The following is a 22,586-nucleotide window of genomic DNA, read 5'->3' as shown; positions in this document are numbered from 1 at the left end:
ATAAATGCATGTTTTTTGGGGGGTTCTATTTGGCCAGCTGTTTTTACCATACAAAATTCTATGTGATAAATGTTGGATTTGTTAGCCAGGTAGTAAAAATGTGCTTTTTTTATATCGTGGGGAACTTGATAGAGGCACTTGGATCTCCACATGGTATAAGGCTGGAATGCAGGTTCAATCTGGAGGTGATTGTAACTTTTAAAAGTGTAACCAGGAGTCTAGAAAAATAGTAAAACTTCTGGTTTTCATGATCAATTAAAAACAGGAGTGTAATAGATATTACAGTTAAGTCGTCTAATTGGTTACAGACGAAACAAATGATTTTTATTACGTTTTTCTAAATTAGATTATATCAGAAAGAGGGAAAGAAAATCTTTATTTTTTTTCGGTCAGTTTTATTTCGGTTGCCCTTTTTAAGTCTTGAAAGTAGCAACTTGTGATGCACATGGTTCTGAAGTGGCCAACAAATATCCTCTCAAATTAGTCATTCTTTATACGTAAGCTAGAATGACAGGTTCTGGTAGGCATGTCGATCATAGGATCCATCATCACCAAGCCTGAACTTTCACTTGCTGGCTATTTTTGTTGATGAGCTTCTGGTCACTGGATTACGATTAGGAGTTGGAACACCAGCTGGTTTTTCCCTTCCAATCCCTGGAGTGCTGAGGCCAAAAGTAGTGTGCGAGAGATTGGAAACCTATTGTATTAGCAATAGGTAGCATATTTCAATGTTACGCTTAAGGAAATGTTGCTGTACTCATTTGCAGATTATTTACCATATTCTTCAATGCCTAATATTTCTTCAAATGTGCATCTTAACAATACTGTGATTCACTTGGATCCTTGGCTGTTATATACTGTGCATTTATTTAACATATCAATTAGTTAAAGCATTTTCCTTGAATGTTTTCCAGCACCCCTGGGAAGTTGTTGGAAATGTCTATGGTCCTGTTTGCTTCTGTTGTGCGTATCAGAGATGGCCTTCCGCTTTCAGCTTCCACAGATTTCGAACATAACAAAGGAGTACAAGAGGTCAAGAAACATCTTAAAGTGCTGTCAAAAAAGCTGGGCCATCTGCCTGACCGATGTACTCTGAAAGGTGTACATTACAATATACAGTAAGTCGTTGCCCTTTTCCCTGCTTGCTTTAGAAGGAAAGGAAGCACTTGCATTTTTATAGTGTGCCTCATGTCCTAGGACATCCCAAAGCACCTCACAATCAATGCAATACTTCTACAATGAAGACAATGTTGTTAAGTCAGCAAATGTTAATCTGATTTTAGCATTGTGGGTTCAGAGAAGAATGTTGACCAGGACTCTGGGAGAATTCTCTGCTCTTTTTTTGTAGAGGGCCATGTGGATTCTTAGCATCCACCTGAACAATCAGATTGGTTTAACACCTTATCTTAATGACAGCACTTCTCGTAATGCAGCACTCCCTCTATAACTGCACTGAGGTTATGTGCCCAAATCCTGGAGTGTGGCTTGGACCTATAATTGTTTACTCCGCTGAGAACTAACACTTTAGCGAGAAATTGTTTGAGTGGTTTGATTTCACACGGTGAGAAGGAAATCATGTGTTTCCGTATAGTGGACACTGAACATGTGAGCGGAATAGAAATTAGTGACAAGTATACAAAGGGTTTTTCATTATCAGTTATATCGATAAAGCGATACTTATTTCCCTCCTTCACAATCAGTTGTAATATTCATTACATCTGTTTTCCTCCATGCCAAAAAAAAAGTAATCCTGAGCTTTACAGAGGAAGGCTCAGATGAGAAAGGTTACTGGTTGTTAATAAATGGAACAAAACTGTATAAACCTAAATACAGATTGTCTTCCACAGAGCACATTTGTTCAAACTTGTATACAGGTCAATGTCAGCCAAAGGGTCAGCTGTGTTTTTGTAGGCTTGGATTAGTTACTGCCTTGTGTGTATTGTATAACATAAAGAACAGTTGGTGGAGAATTGGACATGTGTATGCAGCCCCTTGTTGGCTTGGGGCTTGTGTAAAATGAAGACGTTAAAGCTGCTTTTGTTTGCTGTAGTAGTTGAAACTGCCTTAAAATGAAATAAATACAACAAAGCCAGTGTTACCTATTGTTCTGGAGGCCTGTGACTCCTAAAACCATGTTTGCCTGTTTCATTAATCATCATAAGTGTCATTGTGTTTCTGCAGTTCCCACCACAATCTAAGGTCAGCCCCACTGCATTATGATGTGCAGTGTAACCTAGCGAAGAGGTCAGTCAGGGAAGTGAGGGGAGGTGATGACTGACGTCTTTTTAATCCAAAATTAATGGACTTGTTGAAAGCATAAGACTGGGGAGACATTTGTCCAAAAAAAAAGGACCTAGACATCTGTTTTTATTTTTATGTTTGATTTCTATAGGCTGGTGGTGATATTCTAAAGTAGTTTCTACGCTTCTCCAGTGCAGATGTTATGTGTTTTTCAAATGATTATAAACCGGTAACATTGAAGCCCTCCTGTACTCTTCTAGTATTACCATGAAACCTGCATTTCAAAAAAGGGCCAAGGAATAAACTTGGCAATTACAGGCCAGTTTGCTTAACGTTTGTGGTGGGAAACTTTTAGAGACAATCCGGAAAATAATTAATTGCCATTTGGAAAAGTATGACCTAATAAATAAACGCCAGCACAGATTTGTTGAAAACAAATCATGTTTGACTAACTTGATTGAGTTCTTTGAAGTAACGGAGGGGCTTGATGTGTATATGGACTTTAACAAGATGTTTGACAAAGTATTGCATAATAGACTTGTTAGCAAAATTAAAGCCCGTAGGATTAAAGGGACAGTAGCAGTGTTGTTATTAATTTGGCTAAGGGACAGAGCACAGGGAGAAGTGATGAATGGTTGTTTTTCAGACTGGAGGGAGATATACAGTGGTGTTCCCCAGAAACTGGAGAATGGGGCATCATTTCAAAGTGTACAGCTGACACAAATCTCAGAAATGTAGTAAACAGTGAGGAGTATGATAACAGACTTCAGAAGGACATGGACAGACTGGTGAAATGAGGAAGACATATGGCAGAATAAAATTAACTCAGAGGTGTGAAGCTATGCATTTTGATAAGAATGAGGAGAGACAATATAAAGTAAATGGTACAGTTTCAAAGTGCTGCAGGAACAAACAGACCTGGAGGTGTATGTACACAAATTTTTGAAAGTGGAAAGGCAAGTTGAGAAAGCTGGGTTTTTAAAAAAATACTGCATATGGGATCCTTGGCTTTAATAGAGATATAGAGTACAAAAACATGGAAATTTGGCAAAATCTTTGTCAAGCACTGGTTAGGCCTCAGCTGGAGTATTGTGTTCAATTCTGGGTACCACACTGTAGGAAGGATGTCAAGGCCTTGAAGAGGGCGCAGAGGAGATTTACTAGAATGGTACCAGGAAAGAAAGATTTCAGTTATGCGGAAATACTGGAGATGCTGAGATTGTTTACCTCAATCTCAGGTAGGAGGGTTAAGGGCAGATTTAATAGGGGTGTTCAAAATCATGAACAGTTTTCCTAGTTTTCTTTATTCATGCATGGGATGTGGGCATCGCTGGCCAAGCCAGCATTTATTGCCCATCCCTAATTGCCCTTGAGAAGGTGGTGGTGAGCTGCCTTCTTGAACCGCTGCAGTCCATGTAGGGTAGGTACACCCACAGTGCTGTTAGGAAGGGAGTTCCAGGATTTTGACCTAACAACAGTGAAGGAACGGCGATATAGTTCCAAGTCAGGATGTTGTGTGGCTTGGAGGGCAACTTGCAGGTGGTGGTGTTCCCATGTATTTGCTGCCCTTGTCCTTCTACTTGGTAGAGGTCGCGGGGTTGGAAGGTGCTGTCTAAGGAGCCTTGGTGCATTGCTGCAGTGTATCTTGTAGATGGTACACACAGCTGCCACTGTGCGTCGGTGGTGGAGGGAGTGAATGTTCGTAGGTGGGGTGCCAGTCAAGCGGGCTACTTTGTCCTGGATGGTGTCAAGCTTCTTGAGTGTTGTTGGAGCTGCACCCATCCAGGCGTGGAGGGTATTCCATCACATTCCTGACTTGTGCCTTGTAGATGGTGGACAGGCTTTGGGGAGTCAGGAGGTGAGTTACTTGCTGCAGGATTCCTAGCCTCTGACCTGCTCTTGTAGCCACGGTATTTGTATGGCTACTCCAGTTCAGTTTCTGGTCAATGGTAGCCCCTAAGATGTTGATAGTGGGGGGATTCACCAATGGTAATGCCGTTGAATGTCAAGGGGAGATGGTTAGATTCTCTCTTGTTGGAGATGGTCATTGCCTGGCACTTGTGTGGCACGAATGTTACTTGCCACTCATCAGCCCAAGCCTGGATACTGTCCAAGATTTGCTGCATTTCTACACGGACTGCTTCAGTATCTGAGGATTCACGAATGGTGCTGAACATTGTGCAATCATCAGCGAACATCCCCACTTCTGACCTTATGATAGAAGGAAGGTCATTGATGAAGCAGCTGAAGGTGGTTGGGCCTAGGACACTACCCTGAGGAACTCCTGCAGTGATGTTCTGGAGCTCAGATGATTGACCTCCAACAACCACAACCATCTTCCTTTGCCCTAGGTATGACTCCAGCCAGTGGAGGGTTTTCCCCCTGATTCCCATTGACCTCAGTTTTGCTCGGGCTCCTTGATGCCATACTCAGTCACATGTTGCCTTGATGTCAAGGGCAGTCACTCTCACCTCACCTCTTGAGTTCAGCTCTTTTGGCCATGTTTGAACCAAGGCTGTAATGAGGTCAGGAGCTGAGTGGCCCTCGCGGAACCCAAACTGAGCATCACTGAGCAGGTTATTGCTAAGCAAGCGCCGCTTGATGGCACTGTTGATGACACCTTCCATCACTTTACTGATGATTGAGAGTAGGGAGAGACTGTTTCCACTGGCAGAAGGGTCAATAACCAGAGGGCACCGATTTGTGATTGACAAAAGAACCAGAGGTGACACAAAGAGGCATTTTTTAAAAAGTGAGTTGTGATCTGGAATGCAGTGCCTGAAAGGGTAGTGGAAGCAGATTCAGTGGCCTCCTTCAGTGCTGTACCATCCTGTGGTTCCATAAAATGCATAAGTGCTAGATTGTAAGATTCTGGTTAATCTGAAGAGTTGTTTTTAAAAAAAAAAGGATTTTTAGCATCATATGTCACACCTGATCCCCCTTTTTTCCTTCCTGTGTGAACTTTTGTTCTCATCTAGTTGGGGGATGTCATTGCCAGCAAATTGAACACTTTAACAATTGGTCAGAACTTGCTCATCCATTAAAGACAAGAACACAAGAAATAGGAGCAGGAGTAGATTATATGGCCCATCAAGCCTGTTCCACCATTCTTCGGATTCAGCTCCACTTTCCTGCCCGCTCACCATATCCTGATTGCATTTTAAATAACTAATTAATTATTTACTTAATTAATAGGAAATATTTACCAGCCAATCTATTAAGCTTTAATATCAGTGGAAAAAAAACCTTGCAATTAGAAAATTACCTGTATTTGGAAAGATATACGATAAAAACACTCACCAACCAATCAGCTTCCTGTTTTCCTGTGAAGTTACAGTTTAATTTTTTTTCCCTCAGAACGCGGTCGGTCCGCTCTGGTGGCCTTTTACACAGCTCGCTGGTTCTGCTCGCACTTTTTCTCTTTCTCTTTCTCACTCGCTCTCGCTCGCTCTCTCTCTCTCGCTCTCTCTCTCCATCCTGTCACCACTCTTTTACACTGCTCGCTGATCCCATGCTCTGTCTATCTGTCTCTTTCTCTCTCTGTTTCCAGCCACTGCCACTCTTTTACATTACGGCCTGGTCCTTTTCTCTCTCCCAGCCACATACAGAGCAAAGGAGCCCCTGTTTCCCTACAACAATATGTCTTGAGCACCATCTCAACCTCAAAGTCACTAATTGGAATGGCATCGCTGAGTGAGATGGCCAAGTTGTGCCTCATCATGTGCCGCATTTCTGCTATGAGCCCATGCTGACTTAGAACTGGTTGATACTTCCTTTCGCATGAACAGTGAGTCTCTTTTTCCATCAGTCTAGCTGGATTTGAATCCAGGCCCTAGAGGAGAAAAGGCAGTCTGTTAATGCACTGTGCCACCCAGTCCCCAACTTTACCTACTGCCCAAGAGTCATTTTTCCCTCTTTTGTTTGATGCTGGAATGATATAGTGAACAGATATTTTTATAAGCGGCCTCCTTCAATAGATCATGTAGCTTTTGAAATCTGTAGCAGATACAGTGATATGAAAACAAATAGTTCAAGCCTCCTTTTCTTTGTGAAATAGTATATTGTCTAGCTATCTTTTAACAATTGGAACATTTGGATTCTGTATCTATCCTTCAAGCTTGAATTTTTGCTATTCTACTTAAATTGTTTTATATAGCCTATTAACTACAGAAGTGTAGAAGTCCTAGTGAAGATACAGCTAACGTGATTAACATTGAGGTTGGTAGTTTTAGCGGGCAGGAGAAATAGGCGTAACGTTGCAGCTAAAAGAAATGCTAATTTGACCATTGTGTGTAAAATCAGGGTAAAACTACTGTATTATCCTGTTATAAGGAGAGATGAGGGGTTAGCACATGATTATGATAACTTTCTAATTCCTTACAATTTTAGGATGCATTCATACACTCAAATTCAGTGTTTGGATTACTACCAGCACCACGTTTATGTAGTATAAATCAGGTCCAAAGTATGCTCAGAGTGGAGTTTTGGTCCCATTTATTTTTATGACAGGTCAAGCCTTGACTGGATTCTGGCTGTTTTTACGCTATAATTATAATGTGAAGCAGTTTTGCTTCAAACCACTACTACAGCCATAATGTAAATGCATTCTAAGATGACATCAGAATGAAAGCAAGGAATGTACTTTTAAAGCTTTTGAAATTGTCTTTGTTATTATGTTAAGATGGTCCTATATCTCCATGGCAATTTTGATGAAGCAAAGAAGCTGTTCGGTTTGTCAAACAGGAATTCAGGCTTAAAGACAGTTGTACATTTGGGGTCACTGATGTAAGCTGAGGCAGCAGTAGTTTAGATTGAAGAAAATATAGGTGTCAATTTTGGTTTAAATTTTTTCTTTCTATTAAATTGAAATATTGGGCAGCACCATAGCGCAGGACATTGGAACACTAACTCATGGCTCTGTAGCGTGGTAGATTCACAACCTTGTCTCAATCTGTTGCTGTGGGGAAGTGATGAATTTGTGTTTCTTCACAAGTTGGGAGAGTGTCAATGGCTGAGTTTTCTCTAGAACAATGTTGTGCACCTTCCACTGGCTGATTCAAAGTAACTGAAGTTGTGTGAGCAGGTTGCCTGCTCTCCTTAACTGCACGAGATGTGGGGACACCAGGAAAAGAAGAAAATAAATTTTCTAACAAAGCAGAGGGGAATGTCCCCTCACGTTCACTTCCCACCACCACCCCCCAAAAATTGGTCCATTTTGAGGTACTTTTTGACATCTGTTGGCAATAATGTGCTTTTATTGCTATATCAGCACTTACTCACTATTCCCCATTGTTGGCCATCAGCAATGATGCAATTTGTTCTCCTGTAAGTAAGAGCTTTTTGGTCAATTTTCATTTTTACATTTCAACCCAACAGTACAGTAAGACCAGCCTTTATTTCTCCTGTCACCATCTGAAGTTTCTTTACAGTCAACCGTGAAGCTCAGAACTTGGTGGTGAAATGCTTAATAAAAATTGTTTTGGCAGTTCAAGTTCCACACAACATTCTTAGAGCAATGGTAAGAATCTAGTTAAATCCTTGTTGTAGAATGATGTAAAAGCAATGGAAAAGGTTCAGCATAGTGTTGCGACCGAGGAAGGAGGAGTGCATTGTTAATGCAGTCCCGCTTCTCCACAGGTCACAACATATATTTAAATTTTCCCACTTACCAAAACGTCTATCAGATACTCTATTTTTCCCCCAGAATAAAGCAAACTAACCAGGTTTCTTTAATAAACAACTAAATTATCCGTTTATTATAAACCACGTTTTAACCAATAATGAAGTAAAACACACATACAAATTGAAATGCGAAAGCCTCTTATTTATCCTAGCCCCCCCCCCCCCACACACACACACACACACACACACACACACACACACACACACACACAACACTGGTTAACTGGGGGGGAAAAAGGGATTTTGTTTACAACTGTTAGAAAGAAATGGAAGGAATAAAAAAAAAACACTTATGCTGAGAAGCAAGTATGGAAGGAAGTCCTTTGTTTTGGCGAGGTGTCCCAAAGGTGAATAGAGGGCTGTCAATGGGATCTTCCTGGATTAGTTCTTTCCAGGCTATGTTGATGATCAGTCCAAGAGATGCAGCACAGAAAGCTCCAGTTTGCAGGCTTTACAGCAGAAAGCGGCAACAAGGCTCTTGCGTCTCATAGCAGCAATGTAGCAGGAAAGATTTCTTCAAATACAGGAGGATGTAGCAAACACTTGATGCAGGAATTCTTTTCAAGAGGGAAAGATATCAGCTGTCCTCTCCTGGCAGGCACGCAGCAACTGACTTTTTGTAACCGTTTAAAATAAAACCAAAATTGTTCAGATGCAAGTTCTGTGACATCTATAAATCTTGGCCTGTCACTCCTTTGCAAACATTTTTTCAAAGTCACAAGCACAACCCCTGCTGGGTTATTTGGACACAGGTGCCTTCCAGTCTGTTTACATTTTACTCAGTTCCAAACCTTTTGTCGAACTTTAAAAAAAAATTAAGTTCAGCAATATTCAGATGAATCAATGTCCAGAATTCAACTATTAGTTCTTTAAAACATATTTACAACAGAAACAGAAGAAATCTCATAACAGTAGATTCACTAGGATATTACAGTTATGAAGAGAGACCTAAGTTATGGGTTTTTCAGTAGTGCTGAGAAGGTTGAAGGGTGACCTAATGTCTGCCTTCAAGATATGAAGGGATATGAAGAAGTAGAAGATTGTTTCCATCAGTGAGATGGTACCAAGAGGGTACAAATATATGATCACCTCAAAAAGAATCATTTGGGAGGTCAGAATTTTTTTTTTTAGCAAAGATGATTATGTGAAATTCTGTATTGCAATTGCTGAAGTAGAACCCTTAAATACTTTGACAAATGAGTCAGAGTAGGATTAGATTAGATGGCTCATGGAGAGAAAACATTGGTGCAGATGTTGTGCTGTAATATTCTTTGAATCAAAGTTGTGGTTAAATTCATATTTTCAGTCAAGTTTGGAGTATGATGAAAACATAGTTTTTAAGATTTTTTCTGTTTCAGCAGAATTAAGTGCATATAATACTTCTGCAAATTGTATAATAGAGTAATTTTAGTTATGTATATTTGGCTAGATTATTCGTGAACTGTTTCATTTTCTATATTATGCATCTAATTAATTTGTTCTTCTCTTTAGTTTTATAAGTTCATTAGGACTGGGGTATATGATGATCTGCTCTGAAAACTACCCAAATGTCCTCGCTTTCTGTTTCTTGGATGAACTGCAACGAGAATTCATTACTTTATATGATACGATGAGGATAAACATTGCTGTCAGGCCATACTCCTTCATAGAATTCGGTGAGCTCGCAGGCTTTTCTGTAAATGGATTGTACGATGATTGGAAGTAATGATAATCTGTCTTCTAAAGTGCAAATTTGTGGAGTGGAAAGACGCAAAAAGTGTTAATTACATATTACTGACAGAAAAGCAGATACAATTTTAAAAATTCTTCTTCTTTGGCCTCCTTATCTCGAGAGACAATGGATAAGCACCTGGAGGTGGTCAGTGGTGTGTGGAGCAGCGCCTGGTGTGGCTATAAAGGCCAATTCTAGAGTGACAGGCTCTTCCACAGGTGCTGCAGAGAAATTTGATTGTCGGGGCTGTTACACAGTTGGCTCTTCCCTTGCGCCTCTGTCTTTTTTCCTGCCAGCTGCTAAGTCTCTTCGACTCGCCACACTTTAGCCCCGCCTTTATGGCTGTCCGCCAGCTCTGGCGAACGCTGGCAACTGACTCCCACGACTTGTGATCAATGTCACAGGATTTCATGTCGCGTTTGCAGACATCTTTAAAGCGGAGACATGGACGGCCGGTGGGTCTGATACCAGTGGCGAGCTCGCTGTATAATGTGTCTTTGGGGATCCTGCCATCTTCCATGCAGCTCACATAGCCAAGCCATCTCAAGCGCCGCTGACTCAGTAGTGTGTATAAGCTGGGGATGTTGGCCGCCTCGAGGACTTCTGTGTTGGAGATACGGTCCTGCCACCTGATGCCAAGTATTCTCCGGAGGCAGCGAAGATGGAATGAATTGAGACGTCGTTCTTGGCTGACATACGTTGTCCAGGCCTCGCTGCCATAGAGCAAGGTACTGAGGACACAGGCTTGATACACTCGGACTTTTGTGTTCCGTGTCAGTGCGCCAGTTTCCCACACACTCTTGGCCAGTCTGGACATAGCATTGGAAGCCTTTCCCATGCGCTTGTTTAATTCTGCATCTAGAGACAGGTTACTGGTGATAGTTGAGCCGAGGTAGGTGAACTCTTGAACCACTTCCAGAGCGTGGTCGCCAATATTGATGGATGGAGCATTTCTGACATCCTGCCCCATGATGTTCGTTTTCTTGAGGCTGATGGTTAGGCCAAATTCATTGCAGGCAGCCGCAAACCTGTCGATGAGACTCTGCAGGCACTCTTCAGTGTGAGATGTTAAAGCAGCATCATCAGCAAAGAGGAGTTTTAAAAATATGTTAATCTAATTTCCTTACATAAATATCAGTTTTCATTTTGCTACTGTGAAGTCGGGTGTATAAGTCTCTTACATAGTGTCATTCATGCCCAAGTTACTATTACAAGGAGATCTGTTGCATAATTGAGACTAAACTGCAAATAAATATTTTTGGGTACTGTGGAATAATGTACCATAAATAATCCGTCCATGTCTCCGTTATAAAGACGTCTGCAAACGCGATATGAAATCGTGTGACATTGATCACAAGTCGTGGGAGTCAGTTGCCAGCATTCGCCAGAGCTGGCGGGCAGCCATAAAGACAGGGCTAAATTGTGGCGAGTCGAAGAGACTTAGTAGTTGGCAGGAAAAAAGACAGAGGCGCAAGGGGAGAGCCAACTGTGCAACAGCCCCAACAAACAAATTTCTCTGCAGCACCTGTGGAAGAGCCTGTCACTCCAGAATTGGCCTTTATAGCCACTCCAGGCGCTGCTTCACAAACCACTGACCACCTCCAGGCGCGTATCCATTGTCTCTCGAGATAAGGAGGCCCAAAAGAATAATGGGGACCATATGGCACATTACCTTGGTGCATAATCCTCTGAGTTCTGCAGTAAGGGGTTCAATCCATCTCAGACTGATGGGATAAAATCAGGCTCTCTGCCTTCAACTGAGAAGGTAGACAGGCAACATGCTTACTTTCTCTGACAATGAGGTTTGTAGGTTTACTTGGACTTCCAAGGTTCTCTCACCTTCCCTGCCCCCGGAGAGCCTGGTTATGATTAGGAACTTGCCCAATGGCAGGTGAGCAAAATAAGCTTCCAATGGAAAGTGATCTTAAAAGTTAGTTGTTCTGTTCATTGTTGGCTAAAGAATTGCCATTAGTCATTGCAGTGCCATCAGAGAATGTTGCTTGTTTAAATTGAAAATAGGTTTTGGTTCAAATCACTTCACCTTTTTGTAGAGAAAAAGAAACTGTCTTACTAGTAGTTTTTAAGTTAATTTTATCACCATCATGTAGTGTTTCCCTCCTTGCTGGGCCGTTCTGGTACGACTCCATTGCAAGCTCTAATTTCAAACTGGCTTCTGAGCCATTTTAGAGAAACCCAGTACCACACTCAACCGCCGCCCCCCCCAAAGCACTACTGGGAAGAAAAATATAAAACTTTCCGTTCTATTAGTTTTAGAACAAACCTTTCCACCCATGAAACAAATGATCTATTTAACTAGAATCAAAGTCTTTGGTGAAACAATGAAAAAAGTCTACTTTTAAAAGAAGAAAAATTTTTATTTTTCAAAATGTGTTTACTTTAAATCTCTAGATAATTTTATCCAGAAGACCAAGCAGAGATACAATAACCCTCGGTCTCTATCAACGAAGATAAACCTTGCTGATATGCAGACAGAGATCAAATTGCGGCCGTCCCATCAGCTAACTATGCTTGATGTTGGAACAGCAAATGGAAATGTACATGCACATTCTGCCCCCTACAAGGGGATAGGTGAGTCACTTTTATTTTTGGCATGTTTCATAAATCTGTGTCACTAAAAGATTTTACTCTGTCCCAACCTGATCCTGCAATGTTGAGTAGCAGCTTCATATCTCCTCTCCTAAGACCTCTTCCTTATTCCTTCTCTGCTCAGCTCCTGATGACTCAGCTATCCCTCAACAATGACAGTTTTATTTTTATATAGCATCTATAACAGAACATCCCTAGACACTTCACACAAACATTATCAGACAATAATCTCCTCTGACCTCAAATCATTGACATTAACTACCTTTTAAGATGCTCCTTTTTAAAACCTATCTCTCTGACCAAGCTTTTGGTCACCTGTCCAAATATTTCTGTGATTTGATCCTAAATTATGTCTGATTACACTTCCGTAAAGTGTCTTGGAATGTTTTACTATGTTAAAGGTGCTATATAAATGCAAGACAGTGTTGTTTCTGTGGCTCAAGCATTAGTCTTTCTCAGCAAAACTGTTATCACCCATCCCACTCCATACTTTTCAGCTGTAGGTCCAGCTTTGACCTCTCTTCCTTTATAAGGTTCTCAAACAGTTCACTGGCACTCGACTGATCTGCCACTTTCTATTCAGTGTGGGTTCTCTGCTCTCCACAGTACTGGGACCACTGGTAACAAAAATCACCAAGAACATCCTATTTGGCTACAGCTTCAGCATATTATCCCTGTCATGTACATTCATATGTGTATGTAGAAGAATGAGAGGACTGTTGGGTCCATCCAGGCCACCTCACCCAGATTATTTGCGCTTCTCAAATTGTTCCTAGCAGTATTGCCATAAGGCAGAAGCAAAAAAAAACTTGCAACCAGTTCAGGAAAAATTACCCGTTTCCCTAAGTCCAGTGAGCAAACTTCAGGAGACCAAGGTTGGCCGTGATTCATAACAATCTTAACTAACCAGCAACTTACCCCTTTATAACTGGAAATGCCCTTTTCTATCACAACTTTTCAAGTTCCTTTTAAAGGACTATGGGCACTTGTACTCATCATATCTTGGTAGTTTTATCCAGAGTGCAATGATGCTCTGCAAAAAGCAATATGTCCTGGCACCCAACCAAACGCTCTGGATTTTATAGGGATTACCTCAATTCCTACCATCCCTATCCATTTCGATTAGTATAACTAACTCTACTAGAACCAATCCATTCATCATTCTATAGTCATTACAGCACAGAAGGGGGCCATTTGGCCCATTGAGTCTATGCTGGCTCTCTGTAGAGCAATCCAGTCAGTCCCATTTCTCCCCCCCGCCCCCAATCCCTATAGTTCTGTAAGTTTATTTCCCTGAAATGCCCATCCAATTTCATTTTGATTGTCTCCACTTCCACCACCCTTGTAGGCAGAGTGTTCCAGGTCATTAGCACTCACAGTGTAAAAAAAAACTCTTCCTCGCAGCCTCACTGCATCTCTTGCGCGAAACCTTAAATCCGTGTCCCCTAGTCCTTGTACCATCAGCTAATGGGAACAGCTTTTCTTTGTCATTATATACCTTTAAGAGGTATCTTGACAAATACATGAATAGGATGGCAATAGAGGGGTACGGTCCCCGGAAGTGCAGAAAGTTTTAGTTTAGACAGTCATCAAGATCGGCGCAGGCGTGGAGGGCCGAATGGCCTGTTCCTGTGCTGTACTGTCCTTTGTTCTTTGTTCTTCTTCAAGAGTGTGTTTTTTCCCCCCAGTGTAACATTAATTCTTGAAGCCTATATTCATAACAGAGCTCCTAAGATTTGGTGTCATTCTGGTTATCCTGCTTGGCACTCTTTTCAGAGTCATCAGTATGTGTTAGGGCATTTGGACATGATACTCCCAACTGTAAACATACTGAAGTATTATCCATTCTTATCCGATGACCAGTTGCTACAGCCGCTTGGCAACATGTACCAACTTCAAAAGCAACAACTCTCAGCATCACATGGCAGCTTCACGTGGAGCACTTGTGGCAGAACCTGCCTCTCAAGATTGGCCTTCACAGCCATCAACAAAGATGCACCAAGAGAAGACACCCCACCTAAAAAGATTGTTTGCTGTGTGTCCGTCATCTTTCATAGATGGAAGGATGCCAACCAATCGTTCTTTACTTTATAATTAAATGATAAAAGCAATAGAACCAAAATTCTCTTTGCTTTACTTGTAGAAGCTTTAAATGATCAACTGCAGTGCCCATATCTTTTTTACTGGTCTGGTTTCTTTAAGCAGCACTCTTGTGGTATGCCTATGATTATTTGTCCACATGACAATGTCTAATAATCCCAGTGCAGTCATGAGGTGCTCCCTTTGCTTACATGACTTAAGCCAACTATCCATTGAATGTTATAACTGTGCTGAGATTTAATTACTTTATCATCATCACCTTTATTAAATGCACTTTGAAAATCAAGGTATAGAATGTCAACTAGTCTATCTTCATCCACCGTTACACTCCATCAAATAGCTTAAATCGAGGTGGACCTACATTTCCTCATCCTCATTGATCTCTGCAGCATTCAACATGGACAACCATTCCAACCTTCTGGACCATACAACTAGTTTCTTGGTTTTCAGCATTCAACATACTATTTAAATGCAGTTGTTGTAGCAGTTGACCATAAACTTTTGTATGTATGTATAGAAACTGCCACAAACCCAGTGCTTCATTCGTGAATAGCTGTTTCTGAATTTCTATTCTTGACTTCTACTGTCAAGGATAAATAGTTATATATGCTAGGTGTTTCCACCAATTTCCAAGCTTAAGGTAACAGCTTGTGCACTGCACAATACCAGCTTGGGAGTAGCATAGGCCAATGTCTGGGAGCAGCACGAAACCTGCTTTACTCTGACAAGTACTGATGTTTTTTGAGTGCACTTGACAGAAAAAAATGAAAATAAAGGACACTAGCTACTTGCTTTTATATACTTGAAACTGAGCTTTCAACAGCAATGACTTGCACATATATATAGTGCCTTCAGTGTGGCTCGGTGTCAAATTTTGTTTGATACTCCTGTGAAGTGCCTTGGGATATTTTACTACATTTGAGGTGCTATATAAATGCAAATTGTTGTTGTAAAACACCCCAAAGCATTTCATAGGAGTGTTTTCGGACAAAATTTGATACCAAGTCATATAAAGAGATATTAGGACAGGTGACCGAAAGATTGGTCAAAGAGGTAGGTTTTAAGGAGTGTCTTAAAGGAGGAGAGAGAGTTCAAGGCGGAGGTGCTTAGGGAGGAAATTCCAGAGCTAGGGGCTGGACAGCTGAAGGTTTTTAAAAATATGTCAACAGAAGCTCTCTTCGTGTTAACTTTCAGTGTACTCGTTATTGCATTGTTCAAAATTTTGTCTTAAAATAAAGCAAAAACAAATTTAAACAGTTGCTAACCCATTCAGTGTAGCCTGGTTAATGACTGTATTAAAATAGCACACGCTAAAATTTAATAATAAAGGCCACAGAGAAAATGAAACTCCTTTGAATCCAAATGTATTGAGTGAATTGAAGGCCATCGATTTGTATGATTTATCCTGATGTCAAGTTCTGGGGTAATCCAGATGTTAAATTCTGTGGTGTATTTTTAGTAAGAGTTTTAACAGGACTTGCACATCACTTTGTACTCACCAGTTTAAAAAAAAAAGTGCTTTTTAATTGCGGCTACTATTTGCAAGAACAGCCTTAGCTGTTAAGGAATATGACCCCATATCTTTTGTCTTGCCCAGAAGGGAAAACTTTAGCTAAACCTCAGCATGTGTAAACAGATAATCATCAGTAGATATGGATTGAGAGCTAATCATCTGCATTGGGCATTAAACTTGTGCTGACATTACGTGAGAGATAGTGTTTAATTGATGGTTTACAGGTTTACAGTCTCAAAGTAATGAATGTTCATGGCCAGCACTGGAATTTGCTTACTTTGCTCAGGTGCAGGGTTGGGTGAATAGAGTTGTTGAAATCCATTCCAAACTGTTTTGTCAGCAGTGCAAGTGGATAAGACTGAATTTTAAGTTCAATCACAGGGAAAAAATCTTTTGGTTGTTTGAAGTGGGACAAAAACAGTTGCTGGAAATTTTCAGTAAATTATGATGACTGCTCCGATTACTTAATGCTGTGGGGAAGAGCTTCAAGCTCTTAATTACCAAGTGTTAGGGGTTTGTATTTTTGAACTGTTTTTGATTCGTCAACCTCTAACAGTTGGTATCCTAGTCTGGAATTTATTCAAGCTTGATTCTGCTTAATGAGCAAGATTTTCTAACTATACTGGGGCCTCAGTGTGAGTGGCTGCACTGAAGCACAGCATTTTGACTGCGATTGAGAGAGAGCGAGCTGCTGCAGAATCAACCCCATTATGGAGACGTGCATCTCTTGACAACTAACTGGCACAGCACTGCTGCCTGCATCAGTGAAGGCCCACAGTCCAAACCTCGCCTAACCAAAGGAAAATGTGTTCAGGTCATGCGGTGGGAATGGAAGGTTAAAAACAAACTTATTGTTTCTTAGTTGGGCCTGACTATGATAGCAGCAAAGAAGTGGAGAATGGGGCAGAGTACGAGATGTGTATGTCATATTTTGGTTTTTGTCATTGGCCCCTGCTGTGTTCTCAGTGTATGTTCGTCATATTAAAGAAAACATTGCAGATGACTCATTCTAATGTATTTGCAAGTGCATGGTACCAGAAACAATAAAGCTGAAATATCACTTGCTGGCATCTGTACTTAGAGTAAGTAATGCTGTATCCTACATAAAAATGCTATTTTCATGGACTTAATATTTTACGAGATTCTGTAAATTTGTGTCTGAAAGGAATAATAGATAGGAGTGGAGACAATCTCACTAATGGACCCCTTTCCATAGATCATTTTATCACTGTTATTTTTAATGCTTCAGTAATTTTAGATGCACTCACTCACTCTTCAGTGACTCAAGATTGACATTCACATTCCACTGAATCCATTGTCCCTTCTATTAGTGTTTTGGACTTTGAAGCTATCAAATCCTTCTTTCACACATGTCCTTGTTTGCACTTGCCTTTGGCATGACCTATGTCCCTGATTCACCAAGCAAACTAACACCTCATTTAAACTACAGAAGCATAGTTAGATCTGAATTAACTTGGTCACGCATATTAAGGCTGATTTGGATCAGGGAGCATTATACCATTACTTATTTACAGACCCAGAATGGTATAAAAGTATAAATATTTCCAGACACTGCTTGTAACTTTGGCATATACCTCAATTATACTGTGGCTGCTTTTGCAAACAGTAGTAAGTGAGAAACGTGGTTTTTGCAATGCAAGAAAATAGTCTTCGCTATCTCACATCATCAACTTCTGCCATCTTAAAATTAAGTTTAATAAGAGGACAGAAAAAAGGGGAAGGACTTCTGGATTTGTTCCCAGCACACTGCTAACCTACACAATGTTTACACACAAGCAGTGCACCTGGTGAATCTGTTTTTTGGACGATGTATCTTAAATCTGTAGAGACTGTACCTCTACTGATTTTGGTAAATCCTGATAAAAATCCATTTTCTCAATCAATGTGGAACTCAGACAAGGAAGGAGTTATTTGACCTGGTTCAGGATAATGAAATGGAACAAGTAGGCAGCCTAAAAGTAGGGAAACGGTGGGAGGGTGGGGGAACAGAGTGTTCGCGAATTGCAATGAGGACTGCAAAAGATTGAAGGAGAACATAGGATGGCAGTGTGGGCAGATATGTGGCAGATGCAGTCCTATGTAAAAAAAAAAAAATTGTGAAACAGTACATTTTGCAAGTAACAATAGGGAAAGGAAATGCAGCTTAAATCATAAGATTAATAAAGTAGATAAAGCCATAAAAAGGCAAGCAAAATCCTTGATTTTTGTATCCAGTGACCGCACAACAGAAAAGCAAGGAATTAATGTTAAACATTTAAGAGAGGTTACTTGGGCTGCACTTGGAGCATTGCATAGTGTTGAGTAACTCATTATAAGGCAATGGAAGAGGTACCAGTATGAAGTTGCTGGGTTGCGGGTGGGTGGGATTACAGTTATGAAGAGTCATTTGAAAAGTTAAAGCTTTCTCATTACAGCTGAGAAGTTTAAGGGGTGTTCTGATAAAAGCCTTCAAGATTATGGCGATAAATAATGATTGTTTCCACTTGTGACAAGAGGGCACACCTTTGAGATAGCCAGAAGAATCAAAGGGATATTTGAAATTCAGTCACAGTAAAGCAGAGTTCATTTTTAAAAAAATAGGATAAGTTGCTTGAATGATTGGCATGTTAAAAGGTGTAAGTAGGAGAGTGGGATTGTAGCGAAAAACTCTATTGTGTGATGGCCTTGTTTCTGTGCTGTGACTTTCTATGACTGAATTACTGTACCATATGGTTCAACTCTATCTGAAGTGCAGGTTGGCATGAATGCTTTTTGTATGTTATATATGTCATAAAATCATGCTATGGCTATCTTATTGTTACCTTCAAGCTGCTTTTCTGTTTTATCCAAGCTAAACAATTTCACTAATGTGACTAATGAAGTGACTGTTTGCTCTTTAAACTGCCAAGTACTTTTAGGTGTGAGTGATGTATTAAGGAAAATGTGTTGGTATTTAAGAACAATTTACTGGTAGCTAGTAAATATTTCTCTTAATTGGTCATTTCAAATACAATTAATCCATCGACTAAAGTATGGAATAATGAGGGATGAAGTACAGATGTGTGTGTTGTTCTGGGTTGATTTTGAGCCAGGAAATACATATTCAGACCAAGAACCTACTGCAAATCTGTAAATTACTAGCCACCCATTATTAAGCTAATCTGCACAATATACTATTTTTTGGTTTAAGCATGGAACTTTCAATGTTAGTGGATCACTGGAAAGGAAAGTGGGGAGGGATGAACAACTGGCAGCCAAGCCAATAACCTGTTTTACATGCAAAAGTGGAAAGTCCCGCCCCGAATTTTTTCTGCTGGAGATGTTGCCTCTTGCAGAAACATGGGGGCCTGTTTTCAACTCACTCAAAACTCATTCACTTACACAGAGTTAAAATCGGGTATGTGGTGTCATGGACATCAGACCGCCCACCCAAAGAACCTCTTCCGAATGGCTGCTGTTCTTGAAAGAGCTAATGCAATGACTGTTGGCAGATTGTAAGTTATGCTGTGGAATTCCCTCGCTTTCCTCCTTTAAGACTAAAACCTACCTCTTTGGCCAAACATTTGGTCATCTGGCCTAAAGGCCCGCTGAAGTCAAAAAAAAAGACCCGACCCGAACCCGAACCCGAACCCGACGGAACCACATCAGACCCGAACCCAACCCGGCCCAAGTCCCTCCATTTTCCCCCCGAGTCCAACCCGACCCGAGCCTGACCAGGCCCCGACCCGACCACCATAATGTTCCCCTTACTTACCTTGCGACTCCCAATCTTCAGGAAGCTGCAGCATGAGCGTGATGATGTCATAGAGACGCTCACTGCGCAGACTCAGAGTTTCCTTGCTTGACGTCCCGGACTTGCAGCTCAGCTAAGTTTTTTTTTCCTTTAAACACTTAACCTGCAATTCTTGCAGTATGTGTCCAACCCGACCCAAACCCGAAAGCCGGACCCAGAAGAGCAGCCTGACCTGACACGAACCCCACGCATGTCGTCGGGTTCAGGTCGGGTAGCAGGCCTTTAATCTGGCCTAATATCTCCTTATGTGGCTCGGTGTCAAATGTTAACACCCCTATAAAACGCTTTGTAACGTTCTAGGCACGATATAACAACAACAATTTGTATTTATATAGTGCCTTTAATGTAATAAAACATCCCAAGGCATTTCACAGGTGCATGATAAAGCACAATTTGACATCGAGCCACAGAGCAATGGCTGTCTACTGTTACAGGTGCTACTTTACAGTTGATCTCAGCTGTACACAGTTAGCTAACAATGTGAGGTTTAGGGATATAGAATTTTCTGGAAATTCAACTATATATTAAGAACATTGTAGGATACAGTCAGTAATCTCCTATGCAGCATTTTTGGGCACTTTACTAGGTTAAAGGCGCTGTATAAAAATTCAAGCTGTTGTAGGATACACAATTCCTCTACACAAGCCTTCCTTCTCATTTTGGTGTTGCTACAGGTTCTGGGGACTAGGTGGCTATTTAAAATGAATTTCTGGAGTGTCTCTCCCAACTCGGTCTCCATCTTAAATATAAGGGGAAAAAAATCCCATCAACTGACCATGAGTGCAGCTATAATATTTGCGTAGAGTTTACAACATTCAGCGCAACTGGTCTGTCGTTATTTATGCTCTGCATAAGCCTCCTCCCACCCATCATCTTCTAACCCTATCAGCATATCCTTCAGTTCCTTTTTCCCTCGTGCTTACCTAGCTTCCCCTTAAATGCTATTTGCTTCGACTCCTTGTGGTAACTAGTTCCACATTCTAACCACACTCTGGATAAAGAAGTTTCTCCTGAATTCTTTATTAGATTTATTGGTAACTCATTAAAAAAAAACCCTCTTAGATTTATCCCTCGCTACACATTATGCAGTTGAGAAGGTGAGGAGGTATCCTGCTCCCAAGCTAATGCCACTATATATTCAACATCAAAAGGATGTAACACTGCCAGACCCCATTGTGACCATTGGAGGAAATTGTTGTTCAAAAGCAGTAGACTGAAAATGGCAAGGTGCCTCACATTAAAGGGAGGAAGATTTTTTAAAAACTCTATTCCTGTCTAGAAACAACTAGCTTATAGTCTAGAACTTGTAATTCAGGGAGTTATAGGCTATTGTGGACAGAGAATTGAGTAGTGTTTCTCTTGTTCACCTACTGCCTTGGGTTCTACTATTTCAAGGGGTAGTGCATTGGTAAAGTAGCAAACAAATCACACCAGACTGCTGAGTTTTTGTAAGTTATATATGCAAATGGTGATTTACATTCACAGTATTCAAAGCACCGCAGAAGTAAGATTTTATCTCAGCTGTGGAATATCTTGCTGCTTGTTGTGTTCTCTCTGTTCAGTGAAGCAATACCACCTATACATTTAGTGAGGCTTTTTCTAAAAATACTTACCTTTTTTAACTGTGGTTCTCGGCCAAATATCACCTATGGGCCAATAAAAAATTGTTCCCCAGCCTTTGCCAATGCTGCAGTGTCGATAGAATCATCCAGAAGGTGGCTATTCCACCCATCCTGCCCACACTGGCTCTTTGAAAGAGCTAGCCAATTAATGGGGCCAGTTAGGTCAGTTGGCTAGATGGCTAAAGTGCATTACAGAGTAAAGCCAACAGCATGGGTGGTACTGGCGGAGGTAGTTCTTGGGGCCTACCTCCTCGCCTTGCCCCATAGTGATATCATGGCATAAGCCATGATTAGCAACCCTGGTCAAGGAGGGTGCTACATGAAGAGAGAGAATTAACACCACTCCCCCTGTTCTTTCTCCGTAGCCCTTCAAATTTTTCCTTTTTAATATATATCCAATTTCCTTTTGAAAGTTACTATCGAATCTGCTTCCATCATCCTTTCAGGCACTGCATTCCAGATCATCATAACTTGCTGCGTTTAAATAAAAATTCTCTTCATCTCCTTCCTGACTTCTTTTCCAATTATTTTAAATCTGTATCCTCTGGTTGCATACAAGCATACGAATTAGAAGCAGGAGTAGGCTGTTCGGCCCCTCCAAGCCTGCTCCACCATTTAATAAGATCATGGCTGATCTGATTGTGGCCTCAGTGCCACTTTCCTGCCGATCCCCAATACCCTTTGGCTCCTTTGTTAGTCAAGAATTTATCTACCTCTGCCTTAAAAATATCAATGACCCTGCCTCCGTCACTCTCTGGGGAAGAGAGTTCCAAAGACTCACAACCCTCTGAGAAAAAATTTCTCCTCACCTCCATCTTAAATGGGCGATCCCTTATTTTTAAACCCTTATTTTTAGTCTCTCCCAAAAGAGAAACATCCTTTCAGCCTATTAACCTGTTAAGTCCCCTCAAGATCTTGTATGTTTCAATAACATCACCTCTCATTCTTCTAAACTCCAATGGATACAGACCCAACCTGTCCAACCTTTCTTCATATCATAATCCCCCCAATCCCAGTTATCAGTCGAATGAACCTTCTCTGAACTGCCTCTATTGCATTTATATCCTTTCTTAAATAAGGAGATCAAAACTGTACACAGTACTCCAGGTGTGGTCTTACCAATACCTTATACAACTGTAGCAAAACATCCCTACTCTTGTATTCCATTCCCCTTGTAATAAACGACAACATTCTATTTGCTGTATCTGCATATCAACCTTACTTATATACCAGAGCACCCAGATCCCTCTGTATCTCAGAGTTCTGCAATCTCCATTTAAATAATATTCTGCTTTACTGTTCTTCCTGCCAAAGTGG

At 40.9% G+C, this 22,586-nt stretch overlaps 1 protein-coding gene across 1 annotated transcript in view; it reads left to right on the top strand.

The window, feature by feature from the left end:
- The window catches only part of sec22a (SEC22 homolog A, vesicle trafficking protein), a 65,190-nt gene that overhangs the window by 21,801 nt on the left and 20,803 nt on the right, over positions 1-22,586 (top strand). The window contains exons 2-4 of the mRNA XM_068034841.1: positions 915-1,118; positions 9,415-9,578; positions 12,044-12,223. Coding sequence (XP_067890942.1) covers positions 937-1,118; positions 9,415-9,578; positions 12,044-12,223 — 526 coding nt within the window. The 5' untranslated portion in view covers positions 915-936. The remainder of the gene's footprint in view (positions 1-914; positions 1,119-9,414; positions 9,579-12,043; positions 12,224-22,586) is intronic.

This window comes from Heterodontus francisci, chromosome 7, assembly GCF_036365525.1.
Source record: "Heterodontus francisci isolate sHetFra1 chromosome 7, sHetFra1.hap1, whole genome shotgun sequence".
NCBI classification, from domain to species: Eukaryota; Metazoa; Chordata; class Chondrichthyes; order Heterodontiformes; family Heterodontidae; genus Heterodontus; species Heterodontus francisci.
This window is presented reverse-complemented; position numbering and strand designations above follow the sequence as displayed.